General features: G+C 44.0%; 1 protein-coding gene across 2 annotated transcripts in view; it reads left to right on the top strand.

Moving 5' to 3' along the window:
* AMPD3 (adenosine monophosphate deaminase 3) overlaps positions 1 to 16,037 on the top strand; it is a 95,504-nt gene that overhangs the window by 58,777 nt on the left and 20,690 nt on the right. For both annotated transcript variants that reach the window (XM_078680957.1, XM_078680958.1), the window contains exons 9-11: positions 2,750 to 2,913; positions 4,626 to 4,752; positions 9,567 to 9,730. In XM_078680957.1, the coding sequence (XP_078537083.1) occupies positions 2,750 to 2,913; positions 4,626 to 4,752; positions 9,567 to 9,730 (455 nt within the window). The remainder of the gene's footprint in view (positions 1 to 2,749; positions 2,914 to 4,625; positions 4,753 to 9,566; positions 9,731 to 16,037) is intronic.

The raw sequence follows: 16,037 nt of genomic DNA, 5'->3' as shown, positions 1-16,037 counted from the left end.
TCTTTGACTCCTTCCCCATCATGCCTGACCATCACTTCAATATTGAAACTAGCTCTGACCCTTTCTGAATAAAGAAATGAGCTACCGCTTGTTGGGCCCTTTTTGTGGCAAGAGTGCCATTTACTCTAATGTTAACAAGGTAACTGATCCCCGATGCCCTTAAAGTAAGACATTCATAATTGTGACAAATCGGCCCATCAGACCTCTGGTCCCAATGCCACTGCACCTGCATCACTAATGATAGCCACTGCCTTCCAAAGCGGGAAGTCTCCTCCGACCTCCTTTAACAACATGGGCTCCCATTTCACGCCATCCCTCTCCCTCCCTTCTCTCTGATATTCAAACCAAGGTGTGTCCCATAGTTTATCATGAATTTAAGTTTCATTTGAGGTGTGTGTTACTTTATATGCAGTTACCTGAAGGTGAAAAAAACAATAACATGTAGAATATGTTGTTCTTTTCAGCTACGCTTTCGTCCCCGTCTCCATGCTCATTCACCCTGCCCCAAGGCAATCAGTAGTACTGTCCCACACTCTTTTTATGCACTTTAACTGTTGCACCAGTAGCGCTTTCAGGGCGGTTCTCTGAGTGCACATCCACGGACCCCAGGTGGTGGGTGCACCTTAGTTTGAAGGCCTCTTTTCTTTATGTCCATTTGTGTGAGCTCTGTGACAGACCACTTTTCTGTTGTGAAATGAATACCCACATTCCACAAGTCTCTAATAAGTAGCCCCTTTCTTTTTGTCCTTTGATACGCAAGTGCCCACTTCCTGCTTGTCTCGAGTAAATATAAATGTAATAATTTCTGCTTCCTGCTTGTCTCTGGTAAAAAGTAAGTCTGTCTCCTGCTTGCCTGTTGTGACATTAGAAGTCACTTTGTTTATGTGTCTGCTTTCAGAAGCATGTGAACTGTACATCTACTGCTTGCTAGTTTGTTGAGAGGTATACCACATTTCTTTTGGTCTTTATTTACATAAATGCTACATTCCTACTTCCCTTTTTGTTATCAGTATCCAAAGTCTCTCTTCTAAATATGCAAAAATCTGTTAATATGTACATGAGTACCAATCAACATTAGAACATATTTCAGATTTCTCTCAACATACAGTGTTAGCTTGCAATCACTAAAGTGGCTCTCTAGATCATCTACACCACATCAAGCATGGTTATGCACCTTCACAGTGATGTCCCCAGGCATGGTGTGCATGGAGGGAAGGTTATTATATGTAGTGATTTCTTAATACGATTAATATTATATGAATAGCCGGGTAGGATCCACGCTTCAGTTGACATACTTTGAATTCAGATTACCTGGAGTTATTTTGGAGAGAGTGTAAATGTTTCTGAGATGTACTTACAAAATGGTGTCACCACAACCTAGGATAATTATCACATATTATCTTCAGTGCATGCAACAAACCAACAGGGGCCATTTGGTGACGCGTCCTGTTATTTGCCCATGCCACTCGTGTGTGGTGCTCATCCGGTCTTGAAGCCCGCAGTGGGAGCCAGTGCCCCTTTTGTTGGCCTTTTTGGTGACGGGACTGTCATGCGACCAACGTAATGTCAATGCCTGTTACCGCATATATTGTCTGTTAATTCTTCATTTCTTCATGCTGAGGTAACTCATCTTCAACCCCAGAAAGGCAACAAGAATCTCTCTCAAGTGTCACACTCTGCCTAATATCTCTATCTCTCAGAATACATGTTAGAGCTCCTGTGCACATCATGTGGTCGCTCGTTAGACTTCTTTATTGCAATTAATGTCATAAGTGGTTGTTGTGCTCTTCGATCAGGCAGTTAGCGGTAGAAAAGGATGAACATCTGCAGCAAAATGTGCTCCTTTCTGGCTGTGCACTCTATATTTAGGTGAGAGTTCAGAATTGTAAGTGCTTTTTATGCTGTGAAATAAAAGCAATTAATAGTCTACCTGACTGTGCAGCTGCTTTTGATTTTCCACCTTCTGATTCCTATTTCAAGTGTTTTTTTCATGATGAAAATGCATCTTCTATCTCTCTTGCTCCATTTCTTCATTGAATAGCTAAGCCAATCCTTTTCAATCTTGGCATTACATTAGTACGCCCCTCTGTCATTGCCCTATGCATATATGTCAAAAACAGTTGTAAATGGTCTGCTGTGACCTTAGGCCAGCCACGAGTAGTCTCAATATGCAGCTGATCCCTCTTGGACTAGTTCCTTATTGCTTTGCTACAGGTTGACTTTGAAAGGTTGATGTAGTTTTCATGTTTCCTCTAGCCCCACTGTCCCAATATTCTGCTTTAATTGGCAGACTGATAATTTTCAATCTTCCAGCTTCCAAGTCACAGAGGATTCCACTAGCCAAAACAATTCTCTTGGACGGATATCATTTGTTTCAGACGTCCACGTCAGAGAGTTTCTCTTAAGGTGACCAGCTCACTTAATGTCATCACGTACACCTGGGCGTTGATGAGACCACCTAATGCATTCTATGTATTGTAGTCTTTGTTTGCTTCCATTGACCTAATTAGACTAACACACCCTATAGGAAAAATTGGAATCATGGAAGCAGACTCCATGATGAGAGGGTGTGAGATGATTGCTCTGGTTTCTGTTTATAATCTCATAGAGCACTGTGCATTGTAAATGCATTCGCTATTGGCCCTGTTGGTTTTTGCGGCACTCATGTATGTGGCAAACCAGCTGCAGTGGCCAATACTAAGCATAAGTTCTCTTCTGCTCTATTAACTGGTGTATTATGTTCACACAGGAGGTGGGAAAGGAGCTGGAAGAAAGCAAATATCAATACACAGAACCACGGTTGTCTATCTATGGACGTTCGGCGAACGAGTGGGACATTCTGGCCAAATGGTTCATCAATCAAAAGGTTTATTCCCCCAACATGCGATGGGTTATTCAAGTTCCAAGAATCTTGTAAGTTTCAAGCACATAAATTACAGTGTCATTGAATTTATTCAGAAATGGGCCATTTTCACGAGTGCTTTTGGTTTTCCTACTGGTTCTTCCTGCTCCCTAAAACCTATTTCCTGGAAATGCTTTGCATTTCTTGAGCCATATTTACCTCTACTCCCTCCTTCCTCATGGAGTACTGAGAAGAAAAAAGTATGTGCAATCACTGGCAAAAACAAGGACAGATAGGAAACAAAGGATGGGGCTAAATCAAACCACAAATCTTCTGCTTCCACTGAATGCAGATCAAGAAAATATAAATATGCCTCATAGAGCAGCTGACCTGAATTCTATAGTGCTGCCTCACTAAAAAACTATTCTCCGAGAGGAGACTGTTTGGTGCAGGTGGACCACTGACCTGATGGTTTTGCTCACACCTGTTATTGTCTCCGTTCATGTGAAGGATTTCCTGAAAAATATATTTTTTCTTATCCCAGGGGCAACCCTTTATACAGAACGTATAAATATAATGTGTTAGAATCCTTAGATCTGAATGTAAAAATCATTGTTCTTTCCCTGAAAACGAGAATGGAGAAGATTCTGTATGACCAAGTGGCGGATCTGCAAACTGTGTGATTGAGCATCGATCACCATATCCCAGCTCCCCTACTTGATCACATTGGTGATCCTTGGCACACCACCTTACCTCACTGTGATTCATTTGCCTTTGCTACCAAACTTGGAAATACCTAGAATTTAGTGGAGAGACAGCATTAAAATGACCTCACTCGTGTGTGGCTTAATAGACCACCATTTTGCCCGGTATGTAATACTGATATAGATTTTCTGTGTAATGGAAACCACAAGGTAAAGAGTCGCTTAGTTCACGTTTGGAATCACTGGTGTGGCTTTCTGAGGAGTATGCTTTCTAAGATGCCTCTATTTTCTGTTTAGGTATTATGAATTATAAACATGTAACTCAATTCAGTAACAGCATCTAATGTATATAATGTAAACAGAAGAGCAAAAATACCCTGATTTTTTAAAACTTGCCATAATCCTACATGACATGTTGCATGTTTTACATTCCTTTCCATACAAGACTTGCCTTTGCTTGTGCTTTGTGTCTCAGGGCCTGGACACACTTCTGTCTCTGACTGTAGCTCTTCACTGCCTATGAAATGACTAGTTTACCCAGACCTTTAGTACACAGAAAATACCATTAGCACTCTCTGCCAACCTGTTTGAAAAGACACTTACATGTTCTATATTTTAGGGAAATCTCTACAACATAAACATGGTACTCATAGAGTCATATGAATTTTCCAAGAAAATCTTAACCATGATATGGAGAGCCTGGGGGTTCATGGATACAAAGTCAACTATATATGTACATGGGGGTGTGGAGTGTTTATATGTAATATGGTCGAGGTAGTGGATTTCAATATTTTCACTGAAATCTAGAAAAAGGCATAAACCCAGTCTCAATGGCTTCCGGTTTGTATGGACGTGATGAGTTAGAGTGAAAGATGGCAGTTTTTAGCTCTTAAAACGCAACTAAGTTCATTTTGTCCATTTATGGAAATTGTTTCTGTTGAATAACAGAGCTACACGCACTGGAAAAAGTTAAAAAAAGGAACAGCCTATTAATGCTGAACTGATGACAGGGCTCCATTAGAACACACTCTTTGAGATATGAACATTAACGTAAGTTGTTTATTTTTCCTTTTTTCCAGTGATATATTTCGCTCAAAAAAGATTTTGCCTAGCTTTGGGAAGATGTTGGAGAACATATTTCTGCCGTTGTTCGAGGCTTCGATCAACCCCAAGGACCACAAGGAGCTCAATCTGTTCCTGAAATACGTAAGTGCTCATGGATCTCAGATTTGCGCTGATGTTTGAAGCTGTCTATGCCTTTGCCACCAAACTTCAACTGGAAAGAGGCACCACTTAATGCTGTACAATCTAACACGGGTTCCATATCCCAGTCTTCCAACCACAATCATGGTTTCCAAGAAATATAATTTGTCCTTTCCCTTTTTAATCACAATTGCCATATTATCAGTCAATGTCTATGTTGTTTATTTCATCCTCTGAAATGTTTGCCAAGAGTCCACTGAGCAATCCTGAGATTCGTGTAAGATCACAATTTAGTTCTGAGTAGTGTGTATTGTTAAAAGACTGAGCTGAGATAGTTACTTATTAACATTGTCATTAATAACCTTATGTGTTTTTGGTTGTGCAGGGAGACTGATAATCTCGAGGGGAAGGAAAAACAATTGCAAAATGGATTGTGGAACTTGCCCCTTCCAACTCATCCAATTGTTGTAGGGTGTGTGCCCTGGCAAACTGTGCCCGCTCACAGATTTTCTACAACGGAGTGTCTGGAGAGTGAAGATTCAGATGCATTGACAAAGCTATGTTGGTTCCACTGCTGAAAGAGAAGGGTGTTATACTGAGGCATGCACGTCTGGCATATGACATCAAACCCATTGCAAGCAATGTATGCTGTTAGTCTTTAAGAAAAAGAGAAGTGTCCTTTAAAGGCTGCCATCAAAACTGGAATTGCATTAATGCATTTTCAAGACACATTAGGCATCATTTTAGTCCTTCATAAACAGATTAAGAATTACAGTTAAAGGAGTCTGCTAATGGGTTGCTTAATCATACCATAAGGACTTATGACAATCCTCTCGAGCAGGCAGATCTTTGGACGTTCAGTAGCCTCGGTTTCTTATAGATGGGACATGAATCCTCCTTTCAACGTGCTATTCTTGGCCCAGAAACACACTTTGATGGTCTTACAGTCAGTCGTCAAAGTCACAGGACTCCCCTCAGTGATATTCATAGATGCTCATCAAGTTTACTTCTGTCTAAGGTAGGGGACTGATGGCCAGATGGCATCTTGCCACCTGCCTTGCGTAGCAGCATGATCTGAAAGATGCACCCCAGACAGGGCTGGACACTTCTAGCTCAAGTTCATTGGTTTGACTATATCTTTATTTCTACCGTGCCAAGCTGCATAGGTCAGTGGCACACCTAAAACAAGGGGAACCTAAAGTCATCGACTAGAGGTTGTGTTGTTTGCCAAGCTGAAACAGAGGTCCAATAGATGGCTCGTTGGGGTTGCTGAAGGGAAGTTATTTACTTCTTAAGGTCCCTGCTTGCACCAGAAGTGAAAAGAGTCGAAAAAGTGGGATTTGCCTCTTCTCTAGCAGCCTATTTTCAGACCAGCCATACTCCCTTCTGTCCCATTGAGATTTCAGTAACAACACTCTGAAAAGACTGAACAAAACAAAATACCATTGGAGAAGGAAAGTGTATTTACTTAAAAGTTTTCATACAAAATGTGCTCCAGATAGAACTCAAAAATCCGCCCTTGAAAAGGAATCCTGAAAGTTGTTGAAATCCCTTATCAGAACAAATGTGATTTCATGATTTGTGGTATATGAAGAATTACACACAATAGTGAGGTGCATTCAGGCCAAGCAAAGCAAGAAAACAAAGCAGGGAGGGTGATCAAGGCCTGCCAAGTAGTACTAAAAAGAAGGTGGTGAAGACGCTGGATGAAGGCTTGATGAAAGAGGCGAGCCTCCAGCTTTGAAGAGAGGCATTCCAGAGAAGAGATCCTTGGGTAGCCAGACTCTGTCCACTTTGATAGCTTGGACAGCATTTTGAGTGTCACTTCAGTCATTCAAAGTGCCTTGTCAACATCACGGTTGGCTGCCAGTAGGAGCCGGCCACTGGTGATTCCCTTGCCCCAAGCCTGTAAACAATGCTGTTGATTGAAAGCTGTGCTATATTCGAGTTATATCACATTTCAGGCGCGGCTCATCTGCTATGGCGGTGGAGTCTCGCCCCATTGGTGAAATGCTGCAGACAGAAGAAAAATAAAATGCCAATAAAAAGATGTTAATGTAATTTTATTTTTCACGTACAGTCCGCTAGTCTGAGGCAGGGAGGGGCCATGTCTCGGCTACAGCAGCAGGGGGAGGAGTGGTTTTAGGCACTGAAAGTGCGCGTGTCGGTTTGGGCAGCCATCCACGGCCAGCCAAACTGACATGCGCACTTTGATATCTGCAAGGCTGTCCCTGAGAGATATCATCAGTGCTCAGGAGCACAGGCTCCCAGTCCCTGCTGGGGCATTAAACTGGCCCGCTCCACCGAATCCCAGCGCTTCTCTCCTGCTGGGAGTTATTGCATGAGAGAAGCGCTGCGATTGCGTAGGGAGTCTTGGAGCCTGTGCTCCTGTAGATTGTAGTGACACGGATCTGAGAGAGCAGAAGATCAGGCAGCTGGCAGCTAAAGGTAAGTGTATTTGTGTTTGTTTGTTATTTTTTACCCATGCTGCCCACCCCAAGTCAGATTGGCAGCAGCCGCCGCTGTTACATTAGACCTTTTTCAGCGGGCACTGCTTTAACTTCCCCTTGTATATCCAAGGTTTCTCTCAAAGGCCAATGTGCCGGTATCAAAGGTGAAGCTGAAAGCAAAAATCCCATATCTAATTCAAGTGTACTTGTCATCCTTCCTGCAGATCAGCTGTAGAAGAGCTGAGGGAGCCTTCTATTGATTAGAAGATATTTTCACTGAGCCCAAGATTTCAGACAGATCCCCGATTATACCAAATAACCTAGTGGTTCTGCCTGTCCTTGAGAATTATGATTGAAAATTGTTTTCCAGCACTTTGGTGGTAGCACGCGGGAACACAGAAGTACTGTCCCCAAATGCACTGAGTGATGCAAGCCTACTGCCGGATAACATCTTGTAAGAGAAGCTAATCCTTTATAGGGCCTTCCAGTAGTGCAGCTGCTCTAAAGTCATAGTAAGGGTCATGCTTAAAAATACCAAACATGGCTACTTTATTGTCAGCCCGAGGCACTTACATCTGCAGTCCTTTGGATGTGATCGCCAGGTCAACGCAGTACTGTTTATATTATAAGTAAACTATTAAAGTCTGTTTACAGCACTTTTTCTGAATTTCCCATGCCGTAAATGTGAATAATTCGATGGGATAGGCTTTGGTTTGCTTTGTTTTTGTTATTCATAAGCTGGCCCGGCGTCATTGAACGAGGAGTGCATTGGGTGTAGAGCAGTTTGTGATTTCCACTTCCTGCTTGATTTTCCCACACCCCCCCATGCCAGAGTAGGAACTTCAGCGATTCCATCTCCTTTCTCCTGCGGCTACGGGTGCCTCTTTAATTGCTGGTGTTTCTTTCTCACATACTTAGTGCCGCCTGTTGTGACATTGCGGAGGGGCAGCTGAGTCTCACCCTTTCTTAACTCTGTCCACTGCTTCTAAAAATCTCTTCATTCATTACCGATGTCCCTCTATGTCACCCCTACCCTCCTCCCCAGGAAAATATTTCTTTCAGCCCCTGGTTATTTTGCATGTGGTGAGAGTTTTGGCGACTTCTATTAACGTCTACAAAATGTATCTGGTACTTCTGTTTCATATTGTGATTCCAATTCAAGTATGACATATTTAATAATAATTAAAATCTCCATTTTATTGACCATTCTAACAAAATACAGTTATAAAGAGAGCTGGATTATTTTCTTTATTTCACTTGGTCAGTGGCGTGATTTCATCGAAGTCACACAGCATGTAAAAGTAATGTCATGCCAATGACCTCACAGGAAGTGACATCCCACAACCATTTTTAAAGAATCAGTTGCTAAATAGTCTGGGCTGCAGTATGGTAATTTTAATTTGATAACTGGCACAACTACTAATTTTCCAAAAGTAGGGACTTCTAAATTAGCACTTTAAAAACCCCATCTGTCAGACCCAACAAATTGTAGAGCTTGCAAAGCAACCCACTGGGTTTACAAGCAACAGCGAAGTGGTAGGGTTTGCTACCCTTGGCAAGTCTTGAGCGATGCCCCATCAGATGACTGTATGTATCGGCACTGCACGCTGGCCTGCACTTATGCCATCTGCTCTTTCAATTGCACTCGCTTGTGGCTCAGCTAAGGCTCGGTGCCTGCAAGGGGGACATCTCTGGGCATGCTCTCCTTCCGGCTGCTTCGAGTTAGCAGCAGTATTTCCCCCTCTGGTTCTTGCTGTTTTTTCACTGCCAGTTGCCACTCAATATCACCCCTGAACGGATCTGTCCTTGTTCTGCAGACATTTGCACTGAAGATGAGCTGAGATGTGCACTTAAGATGAGCTGTTCCTATTATTCTTTAGGCATCAAAGTGGTGGGATTCCTTTCTCCCTTCATCTTCCTGATGTGCCAGATCAAAACCCGATCTTGAACTGTATTAACACATGATAGACCTGAAGTCCACATTATCTCTCATCTTGATAGCTTCATATATGACTGACTCTTCGCCAGCCCTACTTGACCATGGGAGACCCACATAGATCCAAAAGTGCAGGATCCATGCCACATTTGTGGGCACTCCACATTAATGTAAATTGTACTCAGTTGAATAGTCAATGGTTATCCTGAGAGTCTGACATGCATCTACCCTCATGAGCTTATGTTAGACCACCCTGTGCCAAACTCTCTTACTTGTGTAGGCTGTTTTAGCTAGTCAGCCTGTCTCTATACACTAATGGTTAACCATTGATTGTACCCATTCTAACACAGACAGTAACCCTACTATTTCACGCACTGCCATTTTCTTTGTTGACTTCTGATTGTAGTAAAGTCAGTGCTCTTTCGTTGCAGGTGACCGGCTTCGACAGCGTAGATGACGAATCCAAGCACAGCGACCATATGTTCTCTGACAAGAGCCCAAACCCTGACCTATGGACGCACGAGCAGAATCCGCCCTACAGTTACTATCTATACTACATGTACGTCAACATCATGGTGCTCAACAACCTGAGGAAGTAAGTGAACAAGGGCGCATGCAGTGGATCACTTCCTGCCTGATTATTTTTTGATCAGGTATCATGTTGGATGTAATCGACTTTGCACACAGTTCAGTCAACCTGACTGTTAACTCAGCAGCATTAATTTGGAAGTGGAGATTTGGAATGGCCTATTTTGTTCCAAAATTCTTTAGGGCCACTGAGTGGTCAACAGGAGCAGTCAATTACCATTTCGTTCTCCATCCCTTGAGTGGCCTCTGGTAAAGGGAAATAGTGCAGATTAGCTATTCATCTTAAGACAATCGGGCGAATAGACATACCCAATCATTCTTCAATTATTGATATCTTTCTAAATCAACGATTTCTAGCAATTGACTGGACTTATCTCATCCGTTCTTTGGGTTAAAATCAATATTACACTGAGGTAGAACTTTCCAAAGTCAACATCATTCAGGTCCCAATGATCTTTAGACCTTTTTTATTTCTTATAATTGATTTTGAATGCTGTAAATTCCCTTTATTCAGATGCCTCGCAACATGGTTAAACTATATGTATGGTTACATATCGACGAGGTAATGGCAGTGTACCCAGGAGAAGCAAAGTCAATTTTCTTTTATTCTGGGAGCTTATAAATTCTTTAAAGGAAGGATTCTCAAGTGTATCACCTTGCTTGGCAGCATAAATGTGTAATGACATTGTTCCGAAATGCATTTAATGAGTATGGTTAAGCCTTATGCACAGCACTGATTAGTTCCATTATTGAACAGAGAGTAGTGATGGTTACAAAATAATCAGATAATTACATTTTTCGGTATTTATTAGCTGATGATAAAGGCTTGCGTAAAAAATTTGGTGTGAATAAAAAAACAATTTGACAGAAACAGGATTTAACAAAAAAGTATTAGAAATGGAAACGCTATACAGGTAATTATTATGGCTTCTTAGAATTTGAATTCAGGGCACTATGACTTTGTGATTCTGGGCAAAACATTTAAGTTCCCTGTACCTAAAAAAAATTCTGACAATGTGTGATGTCATCGGGTGCCCATGTAAGGTGCTTTGGCGTCTTTGGCCAAGTTCACACCACATAAAACTGCAGAAAACCCTGTTGTGAATCAGGTTCTGAAACAACGCTTCATGTAACACTCAGCACTCAGTGCTTCTTGGTGATGTTTAAGCTTTGATCTGAAACAATATACACTCTATACAACTATTCTGTTGTCCTATGACAAGTCTTCTATTGCTTAATGTTATATGAATACTTTAGAGGTGCCGTGGGCTCTTTTCCTCACCCCAGCCCATATCTGCAAGTCCCCTTCAACACCCGCAGCACACTTGCTCTGAGCAGAGCAAGAAAGCAAAGAGGTTTATAAATAGAAGCCTGCACCCCCTGCGGAGCCCTTTTTTCTTAACCCTGTGCCTTGTATCTGTCCTTCCTGAATTCACAAAATCAAAATACTGCCCAAAAAAGGGTTGTTAGAAATTATTTCATAAACAGCCGTCAATGCAATTCTATGGGTCTGTGCACAAACCTCCATACTAGACTCACAGACTGAAAACAGTTATGATATAAACAAACAGTTTCCATGCCAGCACGGTGTCCTCTTTAACAGACGGAAGTCATTTTTAATCCACTTTCCCCGGAAGTAAATAAAAGTATGTACAAGGGAGAACCCAAATAGGGTCTGTGTGAGCCCTGTACTTCTCTACATGGCAGGAAGCAGTAAATAGGGCCCCACCTGTCCTGTACTTTCTGCAGAAATATTGGGGCATATTTACAAGCCCCTTGCGCCGCTTTTGCACCGCCGTTGTGTCACTTTTGTGACGCACAGGTGGCGCAAAAGATGCACCCTGGTGCGGGGTACTTACAACGTGACGCATCTGGGAGATGTGTCACGTTGTAAAGCTCTGCGCCAGAAGGAGGCGTTCCTGCGCAGGGGAGGGGCGTTCCGGTGCAGGAACACCTCCTGAAAGTGGCTGAGTGAAATCTACTAGATTTCACTCAGTCATTTTGGGGCCTATGCTGCGTCAAAACCCTGCGCCTGCTTGAAGCAGGCGTAAGGATTGACGCAGCATTGGAAGAATAGGGCACCCCGAGCATTGCTGGAGCTGCGTCGTGCTTGCGACGCAACTCCAGCAATGCAACACTTTTACAGCACAGATGCGTGACGCATCTGTGCTGTTTTTGCCCCATGGTGCGCCGCATTGTAAATGCAGCGCAACCATGTTGGCATAGGCATGGCGCACAATAAGTGGCGCATCCCTGCTGGTATGCAGGGATGCGCCACTTATTGTAAATATACCCCTAAATGTTATTCGTAAGTGCGTTTGCAAAAATGAAAAATGTCAAAGTGTGCCCTGCATCTACCTCCATCAAGGGAGACAGCAAATATTGAACATCCATGCACTGCATCCTGCTCTAGGAGGGAAGACAGCAAATCATGGCCATGGGTGTCCCGCATCTTGTAGTAGGGTAGAACGCAGATAACATCCACGTGATCCCTGTATCAGCTGAGACAGTGAATCATGTCCATGGGTGACCTGCATCCCCAGGTATCATGGGAGACAGTACATACTGCCCAAGTGTTTTTTACATCACTCTGTGTTAGAGGAGGCAGTAAATAACGTTCATGTGTACCGTACATCCTCAATCAATCAATCACCGACATTTATAAAGCGCACATCTACTCGGATAGAGTGTCCCGGCGCTACAGGACTGTGGCAGCAGATGCAAATCAGACAGCATGAAATGCTGAGTTGAAAAGTCAGCTTATGTTGAAAGATCCTGCATCTTTAATCAACCGAAGATGCTTGGGCAGAGAGTTCCATCCCCTCGTTGCCAGCACAGCAAAAGGGGAATCACTCCATCTTCTCTCGCTTAGTTTTAAGCACAACTGTCAACAGACCATCTGAGTAGCAAAGAGCAGTATAAGGCTGATATTGCAGGAGCCTCTTACTAAGATATTCCGGTCCACGTCTGTAATTTGCTCTGTGTGCTAACATCAGTCCTTTCAGCAGCACTCTCGCCTTAATGAGCTGCCAGTGCAGTTCCCTAACACGTCTTCGAATAGAAGTATACTTAGGAATCTTAAGCAGAAGCCGAGCGGCCGCATTCTGTACCAATTGGAGACTCTTTAAGAGATAATCCAGGAGATCCCAGTAAAGAACATTGGAGTAATCCAGCCGTGAAGTTATAATGGCATGGACCACCAGCTTTTGGCAGACAGTAGCTAAAACAAACAAAAACGTCCTCACCATCAGCAGAAAGGCAATGCATTTCCTAACCACACTCTCCATTGGCAGTTTAAAGGAGAGATCACTGTCAAATTTTACACCTAAATTCCTAACAACTCTCGAAGGCGATGGTGGGGCGATCACCTCCCCCCATTGGTGGTGGAGCTCCAAAAAACAGAATCTCTGTCTTACTTGTATTACATTGGAGATTGCTCTGGGACATCCACTGGAACACTGACAACGTCCTGGGAAGATGAGATATTCCTGTTCCACGTCAGGATCATCGAGTAAAAAATTCCATTTGTGTCTTCTGTTTTTCCTGGTGTCACTGAGACAGTAAATAATGTCCATGTGTGTGTTCTGCGTTCCCCGATGTCACTGTGACAGTAAATAAGGTTCATGTGCAGGGCTGGACTGGCCGTTGCGGGCACCGGACAATCCCCCGGTGCGCCGCAAGGGTGGGCGCCGGTTTTGGGACCCTGGGGGCCGTTTTTGTCACAGGGCCGTTTTTGCAGCATACTGCTAAATCGACCCTGTCACAAAATCGGCCGAAAACCGGCCCCGGCAAAGAGCTGGGTCGCATCCCCCACGCCCCCCCCCCCTCCCGGGGGGTGGAGAGGGGAGGGGGGGGCGGCCGAGCACTTTGCCAGGGCCGGTTTTCGTTACCAGTCCAGCCCTGTTCATGTGTGCCCTGCATTCTCAAGAGGTAAGGGGGAGTAAATATTGGTCTTATATGTCCTGCTCGTTCCTCCGTCAGAGAAGACAGTAAGTAATGTCTGTTAGACCTAGCAGTTTCTGGCAGGCTGGGACGCATCGAAGCCGTACGGAATCCACTATCCTAGATAGGATGAGTATGATACACTTGTCTGATAACCTGTGCTAACCCTGTGGGTAACTGGGCACAGAGCTGTCAGGCTTATCCTCAAGGTCAAAATGTTAAGTATTGTCACAACCCCCCCCCCCTTTGCAACACACTATGTACGCTACAAAAAGACTCCACACTGTATGTATAAAACACTGGTCTTTGTATCACACACATTCAAATCAAAATGACATACACATTGAATATATACTTTACAGGTATATACAATTGCCGAACTCTTCCATTAGCAGAGAATGGTATGAACATATATGTACTAGTTATAGGTATTCACTTGCCCTGTTATCCCCCCCACCTCATAAGCAACATAAACCCATGTGCGTACGTCCCCAGGTGTTCCCAATCAAAGCAATCCCATCCATATCAAAAGCGAAAGAAACATATATGCTGGCTGTTCAGAGGTGCTCCCCTTTACAGCTAACACATTAGCAGAAAACACGACATTCCCAATATTTCATATGCCGTACTGTTGCGATGGTCAGGAAATCACAGGTTTTGACTACCCCTCATTACCCAGCCATCAACCACTCAAACTACACCAGCCAACGATACATGTTACACCCACTGGCGACACTTTGATTAGATTGCTAGGCCCACCAAAAACAGAATGAAACAGTTAAGTGTTCTCGTCTATTCAGATGAGGTCTTCAGGCACCCAGCAGCACCTTCATGAGTGCGGGATCACTATAACCATCCCCCATAGGCAAAAGACTGTGAGACCGGAAGTTGGTGTGCTTCCGATTTGGAAAATGGTTTCACATCCGGCAGAGGTGCAAGCTGCAGTTGCTCCAGGCTGCCAGCCATGGGTGCACACAAGACACAACGAGAACCCTTGGGTCCAGTCATGGAATTCTGAACAACAGAGTACCTTGTGGCATGAGTGTGGGGAGAGGAAGCCAGTGACCTTGGACAGAGGCCGCAATGTCAGGAACTGTCGGTCTCCCAATCCAGAGGTTCGGAGACAGTCTATGCTTCCAGCTTAGGTCCCGTGGACTCTGCATCTTCCCCAAACACCCCTCGGACACCACACACTATGGAGTGCGAGACACAGCAAACATTCCTCCAACTCCTCTTGTACAGCACCCCCAAGTAGACTGCTGGTTGTTATGAACACACTCCTCGGCAAAGTGTAATTACTGCACACGTTGGAACAGTCCTTGTCCCAACTAACAATTACTTCCACCCATGTCCGCCACATCCTGCGCGGTCCTTACAATCTCGTGGAAATGGGGAGAACCTTTCTGTTCCTGGAATCTCGTGGAGGCTATTGGAGAGTGCCTAGTGACCCGGGCTACGACCTTTGGCAATTAGATGCAGGCCATCAATATCCAGGCAGAATCCAACAAGTGATAGCCCCCTTCCTATAGCACAACAAGCCCCAAGCCACCACAAGTCTTCAGATAATCCAGTTGCAGTCACTTCTGCCCCAATAGTTCCTCATATCAATGTCCCACTGTTGAATCAGTGTAGTATGGTTGCAATCCCACAAGCATCTCTAACTCCTGAGGGCAGAACAGTGACCCTCTCTAAATTTTGTCCTGTCTGCCATCCTACCCCAGGAGTCTTGATCAATATCTTCTGTGGGGCCAAAACCCTGCCCGCTGGAATACCGGTGCCAATTCCACCCCCTCTTATCCGTCCCCAGAAGGCCCCTTAGAGTCAGAGGTCTGCAGTTTCCGTTGAGCCCTTTATGGAGTTTATGGATATCTTAATAGGAATGCACAGATGTATCTGTCCCCCCAGCACCCAGATGTGGATTGGATACACGCACAGAAATGCCCACTTTCCCAAAGTAGGATTTCCACATTAGTAATGTTGGATCCACTTGCAGCACTGGAGAGGATTTGCCATTACTAACTCATCGATATCAAACACTATTATGTAGCTCTTCTGCACGTCGGAAATACAGCTCAATATCCTTGGCCACAAATCTCTCATGTCAGTCCAATGCGAGAAGCAGGCCCTACCGTACTGAAGTTACCATCCAGTGCCATTCACTACTAGTGCATGTAGTGCACAGGCACATATTCCCTACCCCTTCCCAACAGCACACTCTGCCCCAGGGAGCACTCCGATGTAGAAAGAGACATTCAGAACCTTGGCAAGTACTTTTTTAAATGCCAAGCCAAGTAACAGTAACTTGCACACACTGGCCCTTCGATGGCAAACCTGTGAAATGATTGAAGAGCTAACTCCATGGGTAGCACAAC

The sequence above is a fragment of the Lissotriton helveticus genome, chromosome 3_1 (genome assembly GCF_964261635.1).
Source record: "Lissotriton helveticus chromosome 3_1, aLisHel1.1, whole genome shotgun sequence".
Lineage (NCBI taxonomy): Eukaryota > Metazoa > Chordata > Amphibia > Caudata > Salamandridae > Lissotriton > Lissotriton helveticus.
This window is presented reverse-complemented; position numbering and strand designations above follow the sequence as displayed.